Here is a 15,725-nt window from a genome sequence, read left to right on the forward strand (position 1 = left end):
TGGTTGTGTTTCCTGTCTGGTCTACCTGGAAACACTGACACACTATCATGATCACTACCGTGCTTGTGTTTAGCTTATAGGTTTCCAAGATCTTTTGGCTACCATGAAGTTGTCTAATTCAGCAGGTACTTCTGTGTTCTCATGCATGTGAGAAGATGCATCTTGTAAACATGTTACTTTTTAGAAATGAAATGAATTTAAATAAAACACTTTAAACATGAATTCAGCAATTAACAATGTATCTAATGTTGATCACAGTATGGATCAAAGATATGGATTTTCTTCACTGTCATAACTGGCTTGGTATGAGAAGGTCTTGTTGATGTGATATGGTCCCTTCTATTGCCGCTTCATTTGTTTTCTGTCCTAGAGAAGGTATCTCAAATGTGGGGGCTCTTTTTGAAATATGGACATCTGATTGCTAGAGTTCTATTTCAAGAAAGACTCTCCAAAGATAAAGGAAATTCCCTATAGGGCTTAGTGCTCAACCTGTGACAGTCACAGAGAATGAAGATAAAGAGCAAAATCCTCATCTGCACCACCACTTAGAATGCTTGGTTAAAGATGATTGACCAAAGAACCCAAAGAATGAGAAAGGAAGGAAACAAAATATGCTTGATGTAATGGAAAATTAGTCCACGCAGAAACTATCTTGAACTATCTCAGTCATCCATGGTTGTCCCAAAAGGTGCTTTTACAAAAGAAAGCTGGACTTGGTTTTGTTTTTCCCCCTTGAAGATGTTTTGCTTCTCATCCAAGAAGCTTCTGCAGCTCTGAAGCTTTGATGTGCTTCAGTTTCTGCAGCTCTGAATTTCGATGTTGCTCCGTGCACATTAATAATGCCTCATGGAAAGGCACCTGAGAATATTTCCCATAGAGCGTGGATATCCTGGGGCCAAGGAAGTCTGCCAAAATTGTATCTCTGCCTTATCTTCATGAAACTGATAGGAGCCAAGGGCCATTCCAGGCATTCCATGTAAGCACATCATCTCTATGAGAAATAGTTGTGCTTAGAAATGCTCCTCATAACAGTGCAAAGACCTTATAGAGACAAGTTCTAACTGAGATAAAGAACTCAAAGAACGAGGCTGATTTTTAACAGCAAGCAAAGGAGCTCAGGCTTCTCTGTTTATAACAACTGGTTTCACTCTCCCTTCAATATAAAAAGGAAATTCTATTCCAAGGCCCTGTTGTAATTAGTTTATTCTTTTACAAAAGGCTGCTATTTTGACTTCAAGTGTTATTGACTCCACTTCAAGTCTCATTGATTCCATTAGACATTGATTCCAGAAAAAGACATTATGGTGTAGAGAGCCACAGAGACAAACTTAGTGGAGACAACAGTAAAATAGATAGATAGATAGATAGATAGATAGATAGATAGATAGATAGATAGATAGATAGATAGATAGATAGATAGATAGATAAAGGTAAAAGGTAAAGGTTCCCCCGCACATGCGTACTAGTCGTTTCCAACTCTAGGGGCCGGTGCTCATCTCCATTTCAAAGCCGAAGAGCCAGCGCTTGTCCGAGGACGTCTCCATGGTCATGTGGCTGGCATGACTAGACACCAAAGGCGCACGGAACGCTGTTACCTTCCCACCATAGTGGTCCCTATTTTTCTACTTGCATTTTTACGTGCTTTCGAACTGCTAGGTTGGCAGAAGCTGGGACGAGTAACAGGCGCTCACTCTGTTATGCGGCACTCGGGATTCGACCCGCCAAACTGCCGACCTTCTGATCGACAAGCTCAGCATCTTAACCCATTGAGCCACCGCGTCCCTAGATAGATAGATAGATAGATAGATAGATAGATAGATAGATAGATAGATAGATAGATAGATAGATAGATAGATAGATAGATAGATAGATAGAACAACAACAACAACAACCGTGCTTGATGCCTAGGAAACAAAGAAAGCATGAGAAATGAGCTGAGACTGACCTGACTCTAATTCATTGGAGTCTAATAGGAAAGGAAAGGAAAACTTAAATCAGGAGTTTAAGATTGTGTGTTAATCTATATCTGTAAGATAGAGTGATAGCCAAACTTGTGGGATGTGCCTCCTAACTTGGCCTACTTCAAAGGGTTTACATACAGGTGGCAAAGCTGAAGAAGTAAAATTAGCAAAATTCCTAATTAGCAAAATTAGGAATATTTCTTACTTTTTCACCTGGAACTCCAATTGGACCTTGTGGACCTGGGAGTCCCTGTGAAAACATAAAAAACACACCATAAGAAATCTACACACTTATAGAAATACTTTCTCTAGAGTTGCATCATTAAAAGGAAATCTTTCCTCAGAAACCGCTTTTTAATTAAACACAATTAAAAGTTAGAGAAAATGAGATAAGTGTGAGAATTTTCATACTGGCAGCTCTGCTGGCAACAGGGATGTCATATAATCCAAGACAAAACTCTCTTATACTATTGCCATTCTTGTTGGTATTTACAGAATCCAAACCATTCATCTCTCCCCAACCCATCCCCCCAACCCAAAAACCTAATTATATTTGGAAGATTTGTGAAAAAGGTAATGTAAAATTCATTCCTTTTTATGCTAGGACCATTTTTAAGATAATAAGTGAAGTAAGGGCATATGGGACCAGGGAAATGCATATTCAAAGTTTTCAGGTCTGACTCTCCTGAATGTTTTCTTAACACAAAAACTGCAAAACAAGGGCTTACCTGTGGACCTGGGATACCTTGCTGTCCAGGTGGTCCTGGTTCTCCTTGTGGACCCTGTTTTACAACAAATGCACAGGGAAATATTAATTCCTTCATTATTTCACATCATTACTTCAAAAACAGATAGAGTTTACAGAAGTGATGGAGGAATTTTCTATTGATTTCTCCTCCAGACTCTTTTGTTCCATGGAGACTTCAAACTACAATTGGCAGCATAGGTCAATTAATTTGTGTCCTCTTTCACACCCCTGAAGGGTGTATTGGTAGGTAGATCGAAGACTCATACTAAGGATAAAATGCAGTTTTTATCCACAATACCTGAGGAACATACAAATAAAAAGACACGACTAGGAGAAATATCAATTTCTAGGTTGTTATTTTGGATTTCTTCAAAGAAGAAAAAATGTATTTGCCTCAGCTACTCAAAGAGAAAAGAATTGAATCTACATACCAGGTTTCCTTTTGGGCCTGGTGGTCCATCAATGCCTGGGATTCCCTACATAAGAAAATCAGAGAAACTAATATAGGTCACCACCACATTCAAAAGAAATGTCAAAATATAAGGTATTTCTTTTTTGAAATACATACAGGTTGTCCTGGTAGTCCTGGAGTTCCTCTTGGACCCAATAACCCTCGTGGACCCTGTGGGAAAAATGTTGCTTAGGATTAGGTTTTTGGTACACTTTGAAAAATGTAACTGAAAATCCTCCAGTAAAACCCAAAGAAAATAGCAAAGGTTAAATAGCTCGAATAGCTAATTATTATCAATCACTGAGATAAAGAATTCAGTCTTCCTTTTCTTCCTGTTTTGTACAATGGAGAAAGCAGTAGTACAGAAAATGATAGTGATAGTGAATCCTAAGGCTTTTTTACTTTTTCCTGTGTACCTTAACAAGGTGCAAATTGTTGAGACAAATATTCTCAAAAGCTGGTCTGTGGGCCACCAACGGCCTGCATAACTTCACTACATTTGAAAGCCAGAGATCTTTCACTGCTGTAACCTAGCTTTTCCATGTATGTATGAACAACCCCAGCTTCTAACGCACAAAAGCCAGCTGATTTTTAAGAAAAAATCAGTGGCTAAAAGCCGGTCCATTGAAGTCTACAAGTGATAATATGATTAGCTATGTGAGAAACCTGACCACGTTGAGTAGGTCTTGAATGAGGCTACCTACTGTAAATCTGTATATGCTGTGTTAAGTGGAATTTTGGTCATATGTAGGCATATCAGCAAGAATGAATAAAGAACACAATCATCAATTATTAGCCCAAAACACACATTCTGTTAGAGAGAAGTTCCCTGAAGATGGGCTCCAGCATGAATCTGAAAGCTCGGAAGACAAAACTTCATGATCCTGTTGACTGACCCAGGTTGAATCCTGCAACATTATCCTGGGACACGTATATTTGTCTTCATTTGTGACAGTTATTGATATTCAAAATGGGATTTCATTGATGTGAAGATCTCATCTCACCTGCTTATTACTAAGGCATTTCTATTATAAAATATTCTTGACTAGCCAGTTATGTAAAATAATTAATGAGATAAGGAAATATTTAATTCTGGAGTACAGGTAGTCCTTGACTTACAACCACATTTGAGTCCAAAATTTCTGTTAAGTGAGACATTTGTTAAGTGAGTTTTGTACCTTTCTTGCCACAGTTGTTAAGTGAATTACTACAGTTGGTAAGTTGATAAGTTAGTAACCTGGTTGTTAAGTGAATCTGGCTTCTCCATTGATTTTCCTTGTCAGAGGTCACAAAAGGGGACCACATGACCTTGGGGCACAGCAACGGTCAGAAGTATGAACCAGTTGCCAAGCATCTGAATTCTGATCACATTATCATGGAGGATGCTACAAAATTCATAAATGTGAAAAAGTCATGTCACTTTTTTTCAATGCCATTGTAACTTTGAAAGGTCACTAAATGAACTGTTATAACTAGAGGACACCTGTACTTTTTTGAACAAAATTGAGTTTAAAATGGCCTTTTAAAATGAGCAGGAAGGCATACATGACAAAAATACAACCACAATCCTTATCTCAATTTGCTGAACTTGATGAACATTAAAACTTTTAAAGATAAAAATGTGAGGGAGGTCATATGTGTGAACTGGTTGCTCCACACATCTACTATTTATTTAGTTGTCCACTACCTTAAATGAACTAGAATGTTGCCCACCTCCCATTATGAATTTTATTTTGTTTATCCTTTAAACTTAAAAAGAAATAATATAATCAAGAAATGAAGCAATGTCAAAAACAAACTAAATAAATGAGGTAATCTACTAAAGAAAAAAATGTAATTTTAGTCTAGCAAAAAGATATTTAACAAAATCAAAAGGACTTTTTTCATTTTCTGAATACACAACTGGCCCCTAATAATAATTAAAACTTTTTCAGCTCAGCTACCCTAGTCAGAACATGTATTGGAAAGGATTGAACTAGCCACCCTAATCCAAGAAATCCAGTCTAAATTGTCATTTACTTATTCTCAATCCTTAAATTGGAAAGAAGACCAGAAACTGACAAATAGTTATATAAAGGAATGGGTTCCAAATAAGACTTCTTTAACAGAAATCTCCCAATTATTTATTTTGGAAGAACAGCAACATATTCCTCTTTTAGATACATGTATTTATAACTACGGAAGCCCATCTTGTTCAGTGATTAAAGGTGCTGGACTAGAAATCAGGAGATTGAATTCTTGTCCTGCCTCAGGCATACAGCCAGCTGAGTGACTTTGAGCCAGGCCCTTTCTCTTAGCCCTGGGAAGAAGGCAAGCAAGGGCAAACCACTTCCAAAGGAAACTGCATGGATGTATCCATATAGTCATCAAGAATCAAGACTGACTCAAAGGTATAAATATACATTTACAATTATATATAGTAATGTGCTCTCAGAGCTTCAAAAAAGTATACAGTTTAAACTGAAAATTAAGGGATGTCTCTTAAAATTCCAAAGATGCCATTTTGAGAGCAATTTGAAAAGCCACTAATTGCTGATCTTTTTTTCTCAAATCAAGGTCATCTCAACTTTGAAGCTCTGATTTTTTTTCCTATTCCCAGCATAAAGACATAGATAGTGTGAGTTCCCTTTCCTAGTCCACCTTGAGGATTCTGGGATCAGTAGAAAGGGACCGTACAAGTTACTACTTTCATCCAGAATCATTCTTTAATTAACAAAACTCCCCATGTGGACAGCATATACCTGCATGCAAAAATACATCCATAAGAACTTTAGAACCAAGAGATAAAAAATATTTCTATTCTTTGTTGCATACATTTATTAACCCAAAGAATTTAGAATATGTCATGCATGTGATAGAGTTGTTTTCTTCTATGACAGCCAATACATTCTAAAAGATCAATGTGATTTTTGTATTTATTTATGTAAAATGGACCCATAAATTGTTGCAGTGATAAAATTCCCCAAGTGGGACTTATGGTAAAATTCACTAAAATTAAATAAGTAAATGGAGAAAAAAATGTCCATTAATAAAAATATAGATGTACTAACAAGAAAGGGAGATAGCATTAGTTTACTTCAATGAGGAATATAGAACGAAGAACTCTTTATGAACAAATCTGACATATCAGCTGAATTTGTCCCCTAATTATATTTGATTCCAAAATGGTATAGTATATTTATTTTCAGAGACAAATAGATTCACAACAAAAGCAATCATGAGTACTAAACGAATAGAAAGCTTTGCTTACAGATTCACCTGGAAGGCCTCTTGGTCCAACCTCACCGTCTTCTCCCTTATTTCAAGAAAAACAAAGTGGAAAGGGATTAAGTGTGAAAGAAACAGTAGTTTAAAACTTTTATTTTGCAGGTGAAAAAAGAGGGAAAACAATGAATGACATACTCTCATTCCATCTTCCCCAGGAGCACCAGGAGGTCCTTGTGGTCCACGATCTCCCTGAGGAGAAAACATGATAAAATCACATTTGGGGAAAGAGGTAATGATGCACATGTTTGAGCTTTATGCTGGCATGTCTGGACATGGCTCCATTAAAAAGATACAGATCTCTACATGTTATATCACATTGCAAATGCTTCTATTGAAGGCTGGATTCAAAGTATTGGCCATAATCCAACACAGAGTAAAATATGTTTAAACCCATTGAAATTAGAAGGCTGAAACCTGTTTAATCCTGTGCTAGGTAGTGGACAATATTTATTCATTCTCTTACAAACAAAACACAATTCTAAGAACACTGCATAGCTTTCCACATTTGCCCATCCTGCTTGTTGGATGCTAGAAATATGAACAAAGATTCTATTGAGCCAAAATAATTTAGCATTTCATAGGGAAATCAGAGTAATTTTATATCTATAGGTTCAGCACTTAATGACAACAATAAATGGCTGCTATATAATACTTTTCAAAAGAATCTGCAAATCATGGATTAAGGCATCAAATCAAACCAAACCACAGTTTAATATACTTCTAGTTCATGGATCCCCTTTGTTCTCTGGTACACCTATGATGTGCAGTTGGGAAACGTTGCTGTCCATGTTTTCTTTTTTTTTTATTTAAAAAGTTTTACAGTACATTTTAACTTTGTCAATCCCCCCTCCCCCACCCCTATCTAGCCCTCCCTATCCCTCTCCCCCATTCCCCCCTCCCCCCCCGACTTCCCAGAGCTAAATACAGGGTATAGAAGCAAAAAACAAACATAAGCATCCATATGCTATCTACAATAAACTATTAATTCTATCACCCTCTAGCTCATGTAAAATGATTACAAACAATATTAATATTACAGATAAAAAAAAGAAGAAAACAGAAAAGGAGCTTTACTCAAATGCTAAATGAAATTTCTTAGTCCCAATCCTTATTCATATTAATTTCAAAAAGAACAAAAAAAAACTTTCATCTAGTATTTACCTCTAATTTCTGAACAAATTCTCAATTACGCGCCAAGAGCGCCTATCTCTATTAACCTTATTAATCTCCAGCCAAACTGAACTATGATCAAAAATAGTTCTTGCATATATCACACCAAATGTCTCACAATTCCAGATCATCCTTAAGTTCAAATAACAAAGAAATTTAGGCAATCTAGCATGACTCATGACACGCTTAAAAAAAAAAAAGAAAAAACCCGCTTTTTCCATCTATACGTCTAAAACACCATTCCAATCTCCAATGAAAAAAATAAATAAAAAAATTAATTTTTTTTTAATCCAATTAAGTACCCTTTATATGTAATAAATTAAGAAAAATCAACTTGTTGTTAATTAGGAGCTTGCGTACCCAATCTTAAATTCAATAAATACTTTTGATCCATAACCCTAATATACATTTCTTGCAACCAAATAACATCAGTCTTAAATTGTTTTGAATATTGAAAAACTTTCTTTCTCCTCTATGATGAATTTAATCCACTGACATTCTAAATTAGAAATTTAGTCACCAATCTTGACGCCCCAAAGCTTTTGGAGCACGTCTGACATGGCCCCTATAACTTCTTTGGACCGCGCCCCTCCCACAGCTTCACTGTAAGTACACTTTGGAGGTTCCATGACTTTCTGCTGGTCTTGCTCTTGCTCTCGTCTCGCTCATCTTAGGGAGGCGCGCGACATCCTCTGCTCTCCAGCAGCAGCCGATGAAACTATAACTTGATCCCCTCCAACACCATTCTCCTCTGTCTGTCTATCTGCAACATCTTGAGGCTTTCCCTCGCCAAATCCCTTTGCAGCTTCCAGAAGTGATAGGGGGGTTGCTTTTAACACGTTGCTGTAAAAATCGCGTGCCTGGGCCACAGTAACCAGACGATGTCTTTTACCTTCGTGCATCACCACCAGTCCGACCGGAATCTCCCATCTAAACTTGATATCACATTTCTTAAGTTCCTGTGTAAGAAACGCAAAATCTTTCCTTCTCCTTAAAATCTTTGGAGGAATCTCTTTTAAAACCAGGACTTCTTGCTCAGCAACTACCAATTTAGTATCATAAGCAGCTTGAATGACTTTATCTCTAATTACTCTCTTTGTAAAATAGACCACCACATCTCTGGGTAACTTCCTCTGTCTTGCAATCCATGAATTTACACGAAAAATTTTATCCATGCTTCCCCCAATTTCAGATGCTGGCTGGCCCAGTACCACTTCCAAAGCCTCAGAGATCAGCTGCTTTAAATCTTCTTTAGGATTCTCTTTTAAGCCCCTAATTCTAATAGCATACTGCATCTGATGGTACTGAACAAGGCTCAATTCTCCGTCCATTTTGTCCCTTATATTTTCAATCTCTAATACCTTTACTTCTAATATAGAGTTCTTTTGACTGAGATCCTCCACTTTTTCCTCCAACTGTTGCACACATACAGCTACACTTTCAATTATAGACAACATGTCTTCCCTCATTGCTCTAAACTTCTCTTCCATCTTCTTCTCCAATTTCTCCTCCAGCTTTTTCAACTTTTCATCCATCATATCAGACATTAATTGTGAATGCTTTTCAAAGGCATCTTGTAAATCCTTAAGCGTCAATGCCGGAGGAGGTGCAGGAGGAAGCAAAGCTTGCAACGAGGTCTGCTGCACCGGGGAAGACCCCGCACTCCGAAGAGCTTTAAAAGTTTTGGCCGCCATCTTTCCCCACTTTCACTTGTTACACACTTTCACTTTGAAGCTATAAAATCCATTGAGCTAGAGAGTAAAAATAAAAGTCCACATCACCATGACCTCCTGTACCGCTCTGCCTGCATCTTGATACTCCAGGGTATTTCCTTCTGGCAGGGGTGGTTGCTAACGCCTGGCTCTGCTCCAAAAATCACGGAGCAGAGACGCTGCGCAGCTCGGAGCAACCCAGGCTTCGGGGGGGCTCAATCCTTCAGCCGCCCAAACTTTCAGCTCAGGCGGCCCCGGAGAGCTCAACCCCTACCTGGGGCCTCACCCCCTCCTCTTCTCCCGAGGAGGGGGCTTCAAATCCATCTAAACAGCTGATCGGTGCTGTTTACGATGGATAAACACAGCTGCGGAGCGGACAGCCCGGAGACGGCTGTCTTCAGCGCCGCATCGCCACCGGAAGCTCCCCTGTCCATGTTTTCTTGACCACAGTTTGCTATATCATCCAATTGCAGAAACTATGGTTAATCACTGCCATGGAAAGTTAAATTTTGAATTAACAGGGGAAACAATAATTGGAAAAGCTCTACCAGGCAGTGGTAGAGGAGAAGAAAAGGAAAGATCCACAAGCCCCAGTTCAGTGTGATTCATCCCTCAATATCTCAACTATGCTTATGCAAGGTTCCTTCTGGAGGATGACAGTTATGTTCCCTCAGTAGCAAAAAATTGTGTCTAAATTCAGATCAAAAGCATTTGACTCCTTGAGGTTTAGAATGAAAGAGAATATATATACAGTATGTATATGTGTGTGTGTGTGTGTTTGTATATGTGTGTATAGTCTACACACACATGCATACATGCACAATAAATATTCTAAATGCATGCACACATTTCTAATTTGCACATGACAATCCATACCTAACCTCTCATAAAAGTTTAATTACGGTATTTGAAATTTCAGAATGCAAAGATTGATTTTCCCTAAGTTAATTTTCCATTTTTGAAATGTACTGTAATTTGTACGTATAGGAAAATTCTAATATTGATGCTGCTGTTTCCAGATGCAAAAAAAAGCTATCGAAAAATTAGTTCAAAGGTGAAGTTAAATATGCAAGGAACATATTAATATGATAGCCAGTCATTTACCTAGCCTTAGCAAATATATTCTCAATAAGAGGATCATAAGAGATATAAAAGAAGTTAATAAACAATGACTGACAATAGTCACAATCTCACTTTACTTCTCATTTGTAGGGATCTTTGAGTAATTGGATCTTTAGGCAGTCTGAACTAGTAGAAATAATATGTGCTTCCTAGACTAATGTACAACTTAGAATTATGTTTTGGCTCAGAAACTTTTAAAAATACCTAAGAAAAACATAGTTTATGTCATATACATCTAGATAAAAATGTCAATGGTTATTTTATGCAAAAACTACATATTTAAATTTTCTTACAGATTTTTTAAAAATTGTATAATATGCAGTGTTCCCAGATTGTGAATGAACACATGTAAAAAGAACAAAAATACACTGATTGAGAATTCTTATATACCGTACATGTTTGTATGTAAAATGTTTATCACATTTTTCACTGATAAAAGAATCCAAAAGAATATTTATTCTTACTTGTATCAAGCTTATCAAGTAAGATACTTCTATACATTGAGTTCAAGAGGGCTTTCACTTTGTGAGTCAAATTGCTGCATAAGTTTAACTGAGTAAGAAGCCTCACTTCAAGTGATGAGAATAAAAATGTGAAAGATGTATATAGGCTGTGGAATATACTGTATATCACTCTTCAATTCCTTAGCTCCCTCTGCTAGAAGAAGACAAGAGTACATACATCAAGGTAAGATAGGATTTGTGTGGTCATGCTGGCTAGAAATTCTGGATGTTGTAATCCAATAGGCTAGAACAGGTTGCGACCATTTATAGTTATAGCCATAAAGCCAAAAGCAAATGAACCACATTATAGTTTAGTATGGCATACGAACAGCTCTAAAAATCTGTCAATAATGTAGCTACAGGAATGAATTTGTTTGTCATCATCATCATCATCATTCTAACCATTGTTTATTCACTACAGCATGAAGGCCTCTTCCACATGTTTCCAACCAACACAGTCCTAAGCTGTCTTTTGTCAGTTGGGCCTGCAATGCTTGCTAATGTCACCACTCCATCTTGCTTTAGGTCTATTTCGTGGGTGCTTTTTTTCAAGTGGAATCCATTCTAAGACTGCCTTAGTCTGCCATCAATTGACTGCCATCAATTCTTCTTGCTATGTACAGCTCAAAATGTCAATGTAATTCAAATTTCCTAACTGTATTATTGCCTCTGAAATACCCCAAGAATCCTTTGAGAGGGAATGATATACAGGAACTTAGCTAAAATGTGTCCCTATCAACTTAGCATTCAAGTCGTACTTCCTATTATAGACATACATATCATTAAAAGACAGTGGAGAGAAGCAAAGTATGCTTGCTTTCATATTACTCAAAATTTCACATAAATTTTGCTATTATTATTATTATTATTATTATTATTATTATTATTATTATTATTATTATTATTATTCTTTCTTGGCTGCTTAACTCTAATGGACTCTGATATAGATTGTAACAAATTATTAAAAACTGAGATCTTGAATTGTTAAAGATATGAGTTAATACTATTTTAGGAAATTAAAAAATACACAAAAAGGTATTTCTAAAGAAGGAAGTAAGAGGATATTGTAATGGGCCAACCTGACTGAAACTGTGATAATCCCATTGATCTTAGCCATCAAAAATTTAAATTGAATTGAATTGAATTGAATACTTTATTGACCAAGTATGGTTAGACACATAAGGAATTTGTCTCTGGTACAGAAACATTCAGTGTACAGTTCATGCAAAGCAACAAAGAAAATAATAATAGTAATAATAATAGCAATAAAGAGGGGAAGTAAAGAATTAAGCATGTTTCTGAATTAAAAAGTCCTCCCATGTAAAAAGCTTCATAATAGACCGATAAAGAGACAGATAGCAATATCAAACACCTGTAATTTGTGGGGGACAGCAAAATGGAGGAGTTATCGATTACTTTCTATAGATGTTTTTCTAAGTGGATCAGTAAGTAGACTTGGGGTATATCAGCCTGCCATTTTTTTTAAAAAAAATGTGTGTATCAGTTTTAAATATGTGCACATTTTATCTTGTGAGTTCATATTTTCCCAGTGCTAAAGTAGGTAAGGCTTTTGAATTCAGAATTCACCTAAGTCTGTGTTTCATGAGGATATGATTGCCCTGATTTTAACATTTATAAAGCTCAAGTTGAAAAATAACCATAATGTAAGTATAAGTGGATGTGATAGTGCAAATAGTCATCTATAAATAGAAACGCTATAAAGAAAAGTACCCATGATTTTAAGGAAATGGGCACTTAAAGGTCACACAGTTGCTAGCTCAGCCAAAGTAGCTTAGACAAAGACGGAGATGGAACTGTAAGAATATTTATCAGCCATGGAAAAAGATTCCTGGAGTGATGTATTTAAGTATCACAGTAGTGATTAATGTACAGTGCCCTCTGCTGACAATTTACTTCATTGATTTGATTTTCAAAAGAACACATCTTCCTATTCAAAATGTTATCCACCTTGTATACTCTACAAATTAAATGTTGATACACACAGCTAAGGTCAATGACATGGGCAATCAACAAAGAGGTATGTGAAATATAAACAGTTAATAAAAAGCCAATGAGATGGGGTTAACATTACCCAAACTATCATTATATCAATGTTTCAGGGTAAAAAATAGTTATGGGGGGGGGGGCTTGTTTGATACACACAAATTTGCACTTGATGAAAAATGGATATTCTTTTTTTCAAGTTGTTATGGGGTAGCATCTAAAACTTCACTTCCCCAATTGTATTTTTAAATGTCTTTGCAACATTCGTATCCTATACTTTACAAATGAATCCTTTACGTCAAACTTATGAACACAGCAGAGTTAGCGCTCGGAAAATTTATATTACTGGATCCTTCCTTGTATTTTTTTTCTACTGCTTCTACATATTCCACAATATGGGTGGAATGAGTTGGCTTTCTTTCACATCCTGAATGTTAACTACTATAAGTCAGTGAACCCCCACCCAACTTTTGGGGCTCCAGGGACTAATTCCGTGGAGACAGGTTTTTCTGTGGACCAGAGGGGGCGTGGTTTCCTGTGCTGCCTGCAATCTGTGTATGGGGATTCCCTTGTTTGTGTGGCCTAGTTTCTGGCCTACCGCAGACTGGTGCCGGTCCATGGACTGGGGGTTGGGGACCCCTGGCCTAGATCACTTCCCCATAGCAATCCCAATAGTTAGGATAGTTTATTGGGACTATCCAAGGGGTCATTTTGTGGACCAGTTTCTGGCATGCCATGGACCATTGCCAGTCCATGGGCCAGGGGTTGGGGGCCCCTGTTATGAGTCTGTCTTTTGTTATTGCCTGATCAGCAAAATTGTAATCTTTGCTTGCTATACTTTAAACTCCACGTTCCAACGTAGGCTGGACTTGAACTATATCACCAATAATCTGGAATGTTGATTGTAATAAGACAGTGGACCAGGACTGCTGCTATGCGGAATCATCAGGCTACTTCTTTGCTCTTGGGATTTTTAAGCAAAATTAAAACAAAAGATAAACAGATGTGAACTATCTTGTCTGCTGGCATGTAATGTTTAGCTTGAATGGCACTTGGTTTAACTATTAACTATTATTGTAATAATGTGCTTTTGGCCTCTTCCCTTCTGTCTTTTTCCAAACAATTAGAAGGTATAAAGGATAAAGTAGTTTCAGGATATGCTTGGGTAAGTGCCATCCTAAATATCTGTGAAGGTCCTGCAGCATTTAAGATGATACTGAGCAAAAAAATGGATGGGTTCAAGAGAGCATGATAGATAGCTGCATCAATGGTCTGAAATAAGGCCTAACCCAGCTATTTTGGAGTCAAGGGTTGAAGAGCCTCATTCTATTATTCCCAAACATAACACAGGAAGAGGGAGGGGAGGGAGAGGGGAGGGGAGGGGAGATGAGGGACATTTACTGCTGAACACAGGGATGGGGCCATAGGTGGTCCATTCTTGATCTATACCACAGGTCTGCAACCCGCGGCTCCGGAGCCGCATGCGGCTCTTTCAGCCATCTCCTGCGGCTCCCAGTCCTCAGCCATGTGCAGTCCAAAAAAAAAAGTGGGACTAAAAAAGTTCAACCAATCAATTCAAATATGCAGGGTGGGTGCATATCTCGCCTTGGCTCCACTCTTCAGTCAACCCTGTTCTGCGCATGCACACATGTACACACATGTGCACACATTTTTTGCGGCTCCCAGTTTTTCCTTTTGTGAGGGAACCGGTTCCGAGTGGCTCTTTCACTGTTTCAGGTTGCTGACCCCTGATCTATACTAACAATCCATAAAAGAAGAAACAATGTAAGTCAGGGTTTTTCAAGCTGTATTCCACAAAAGCTGAGGGATCTGCAAGAACTTTATAGGATTTCATGAGAGATTACAAAGAAAAAAAAAGTTGTCTTGAATGCAACTTTTTTTCTATTACTCGAGTTCTGCCTCATGACCAAGGATTCTGGGTTTTTCCCCCCCTTCAGCTAACAAGTTCTTAAAAAGTTTGAAAACTTCCGATCTGAGCTACCACTTTAATCTACAGCAATATAACTGACTTCAGTGAAGATATATTTCAATCTGGCTAATGAAAACCTGTGGAGATATTCAAAGTCTACATCGCATACATATTATTTTACTATCTGTTTGATTTCCCTCCCATATCTGGACATACATTTCACTGAACTCAATGGGAATTAAGTCTGAATAAACATATGTAGGACATTCAAACATATTGAAATCGCAGGGTCTGGAAAATATCACAATTGTTTTGGACAATTCCAGATGTAGTTTTAATGTATTCACATTTTTAGATAAACACGCATATTTTTCTTACCCTGTGTCCTTTTTCACCTGGTAGGCCAGGAAGCCCATCAAAACCTCTGTCACCCTAATAGGAGTAACAATAATAAGAATTAGGATAATAATAATAATAATAATAATAATAATAATAATAATAATAATAATAATAATAATAATAATAATAACAACAACAACAACAACAACAACAACAACAACAATAATAATAATAATAATAATAATAATAATAATAATAATAATAATATCCCACCTGCTTTACATGGATGATTTGAAGCTGTATGGAAAAACATCATCTGAAATAGAATTGCTGCTGAACACTGTCCGTATATATAGCCAAGATATTGCAATGGAGTTTGGCTTGGACAAATGTGCCACACTTACTCTCAAACAAGGAAAAATAGTGAAAACTGAAGAATCAAGATGCCCCACGAAAATAACATTAAAAGTCTGGATGAGGAAGATTACCACAAATACTTGGGTATCCTTCAAGCTGAC

The 15,725-nt window shown here is 37.1% G+C and overlaps 1 protein-coding gene across 1 annotated transcript in view; it reads right to left on the minus strand.

The window, feature by feature from the left end:
- Positions 1-15,725, minus strand: part of COL11A1 (collagen type XI alpha 1 chain) — a gene marked incomplete at its 5' end in the record, with an annotated part of 296,431 nt that overhangs the window by 147,728 nt on the left and 132,978 nt on the right. The window contains 7 exons of the mRNA XM_081322302.1: positions 2,167-2,211; positions 2,690-2,743; positions 3,141-3,185; positions 3,278-3,331; positions 6,411-6,455; positions 6,563-6,616; positions 15,247-15,300. Of these exons, the coding sequence (XP_081178428.1) occupies positions 2,167-2,211; positions 2,690-2,743; positions 3,141-3,185; positions 3,278-3,331; positions 6,411-6,455; positions 6,563-6,616; positions 15,247-15,300 (351 nt within the window). The remainder of the gene's footprint in view (positions 1-2,166; positions 2,212-2,689; positions 2,744-3,140; positions 3,186-3,277; positions 3,332-6,410; positions 6,456-6,562; positions 6,617-15,246; positions 15,301-15,725) is intronic.

This window comes from Vipera berus (assembly GCF_964194415.1).
Source record: "Vipera berus genome assembly, chromosome: 3".
Lineage (NCBI taxonomy): Eukaryota > Metazoa > Chordata > Lepidosauria > Squamata > Viperidae > Vipera > Vipera berus.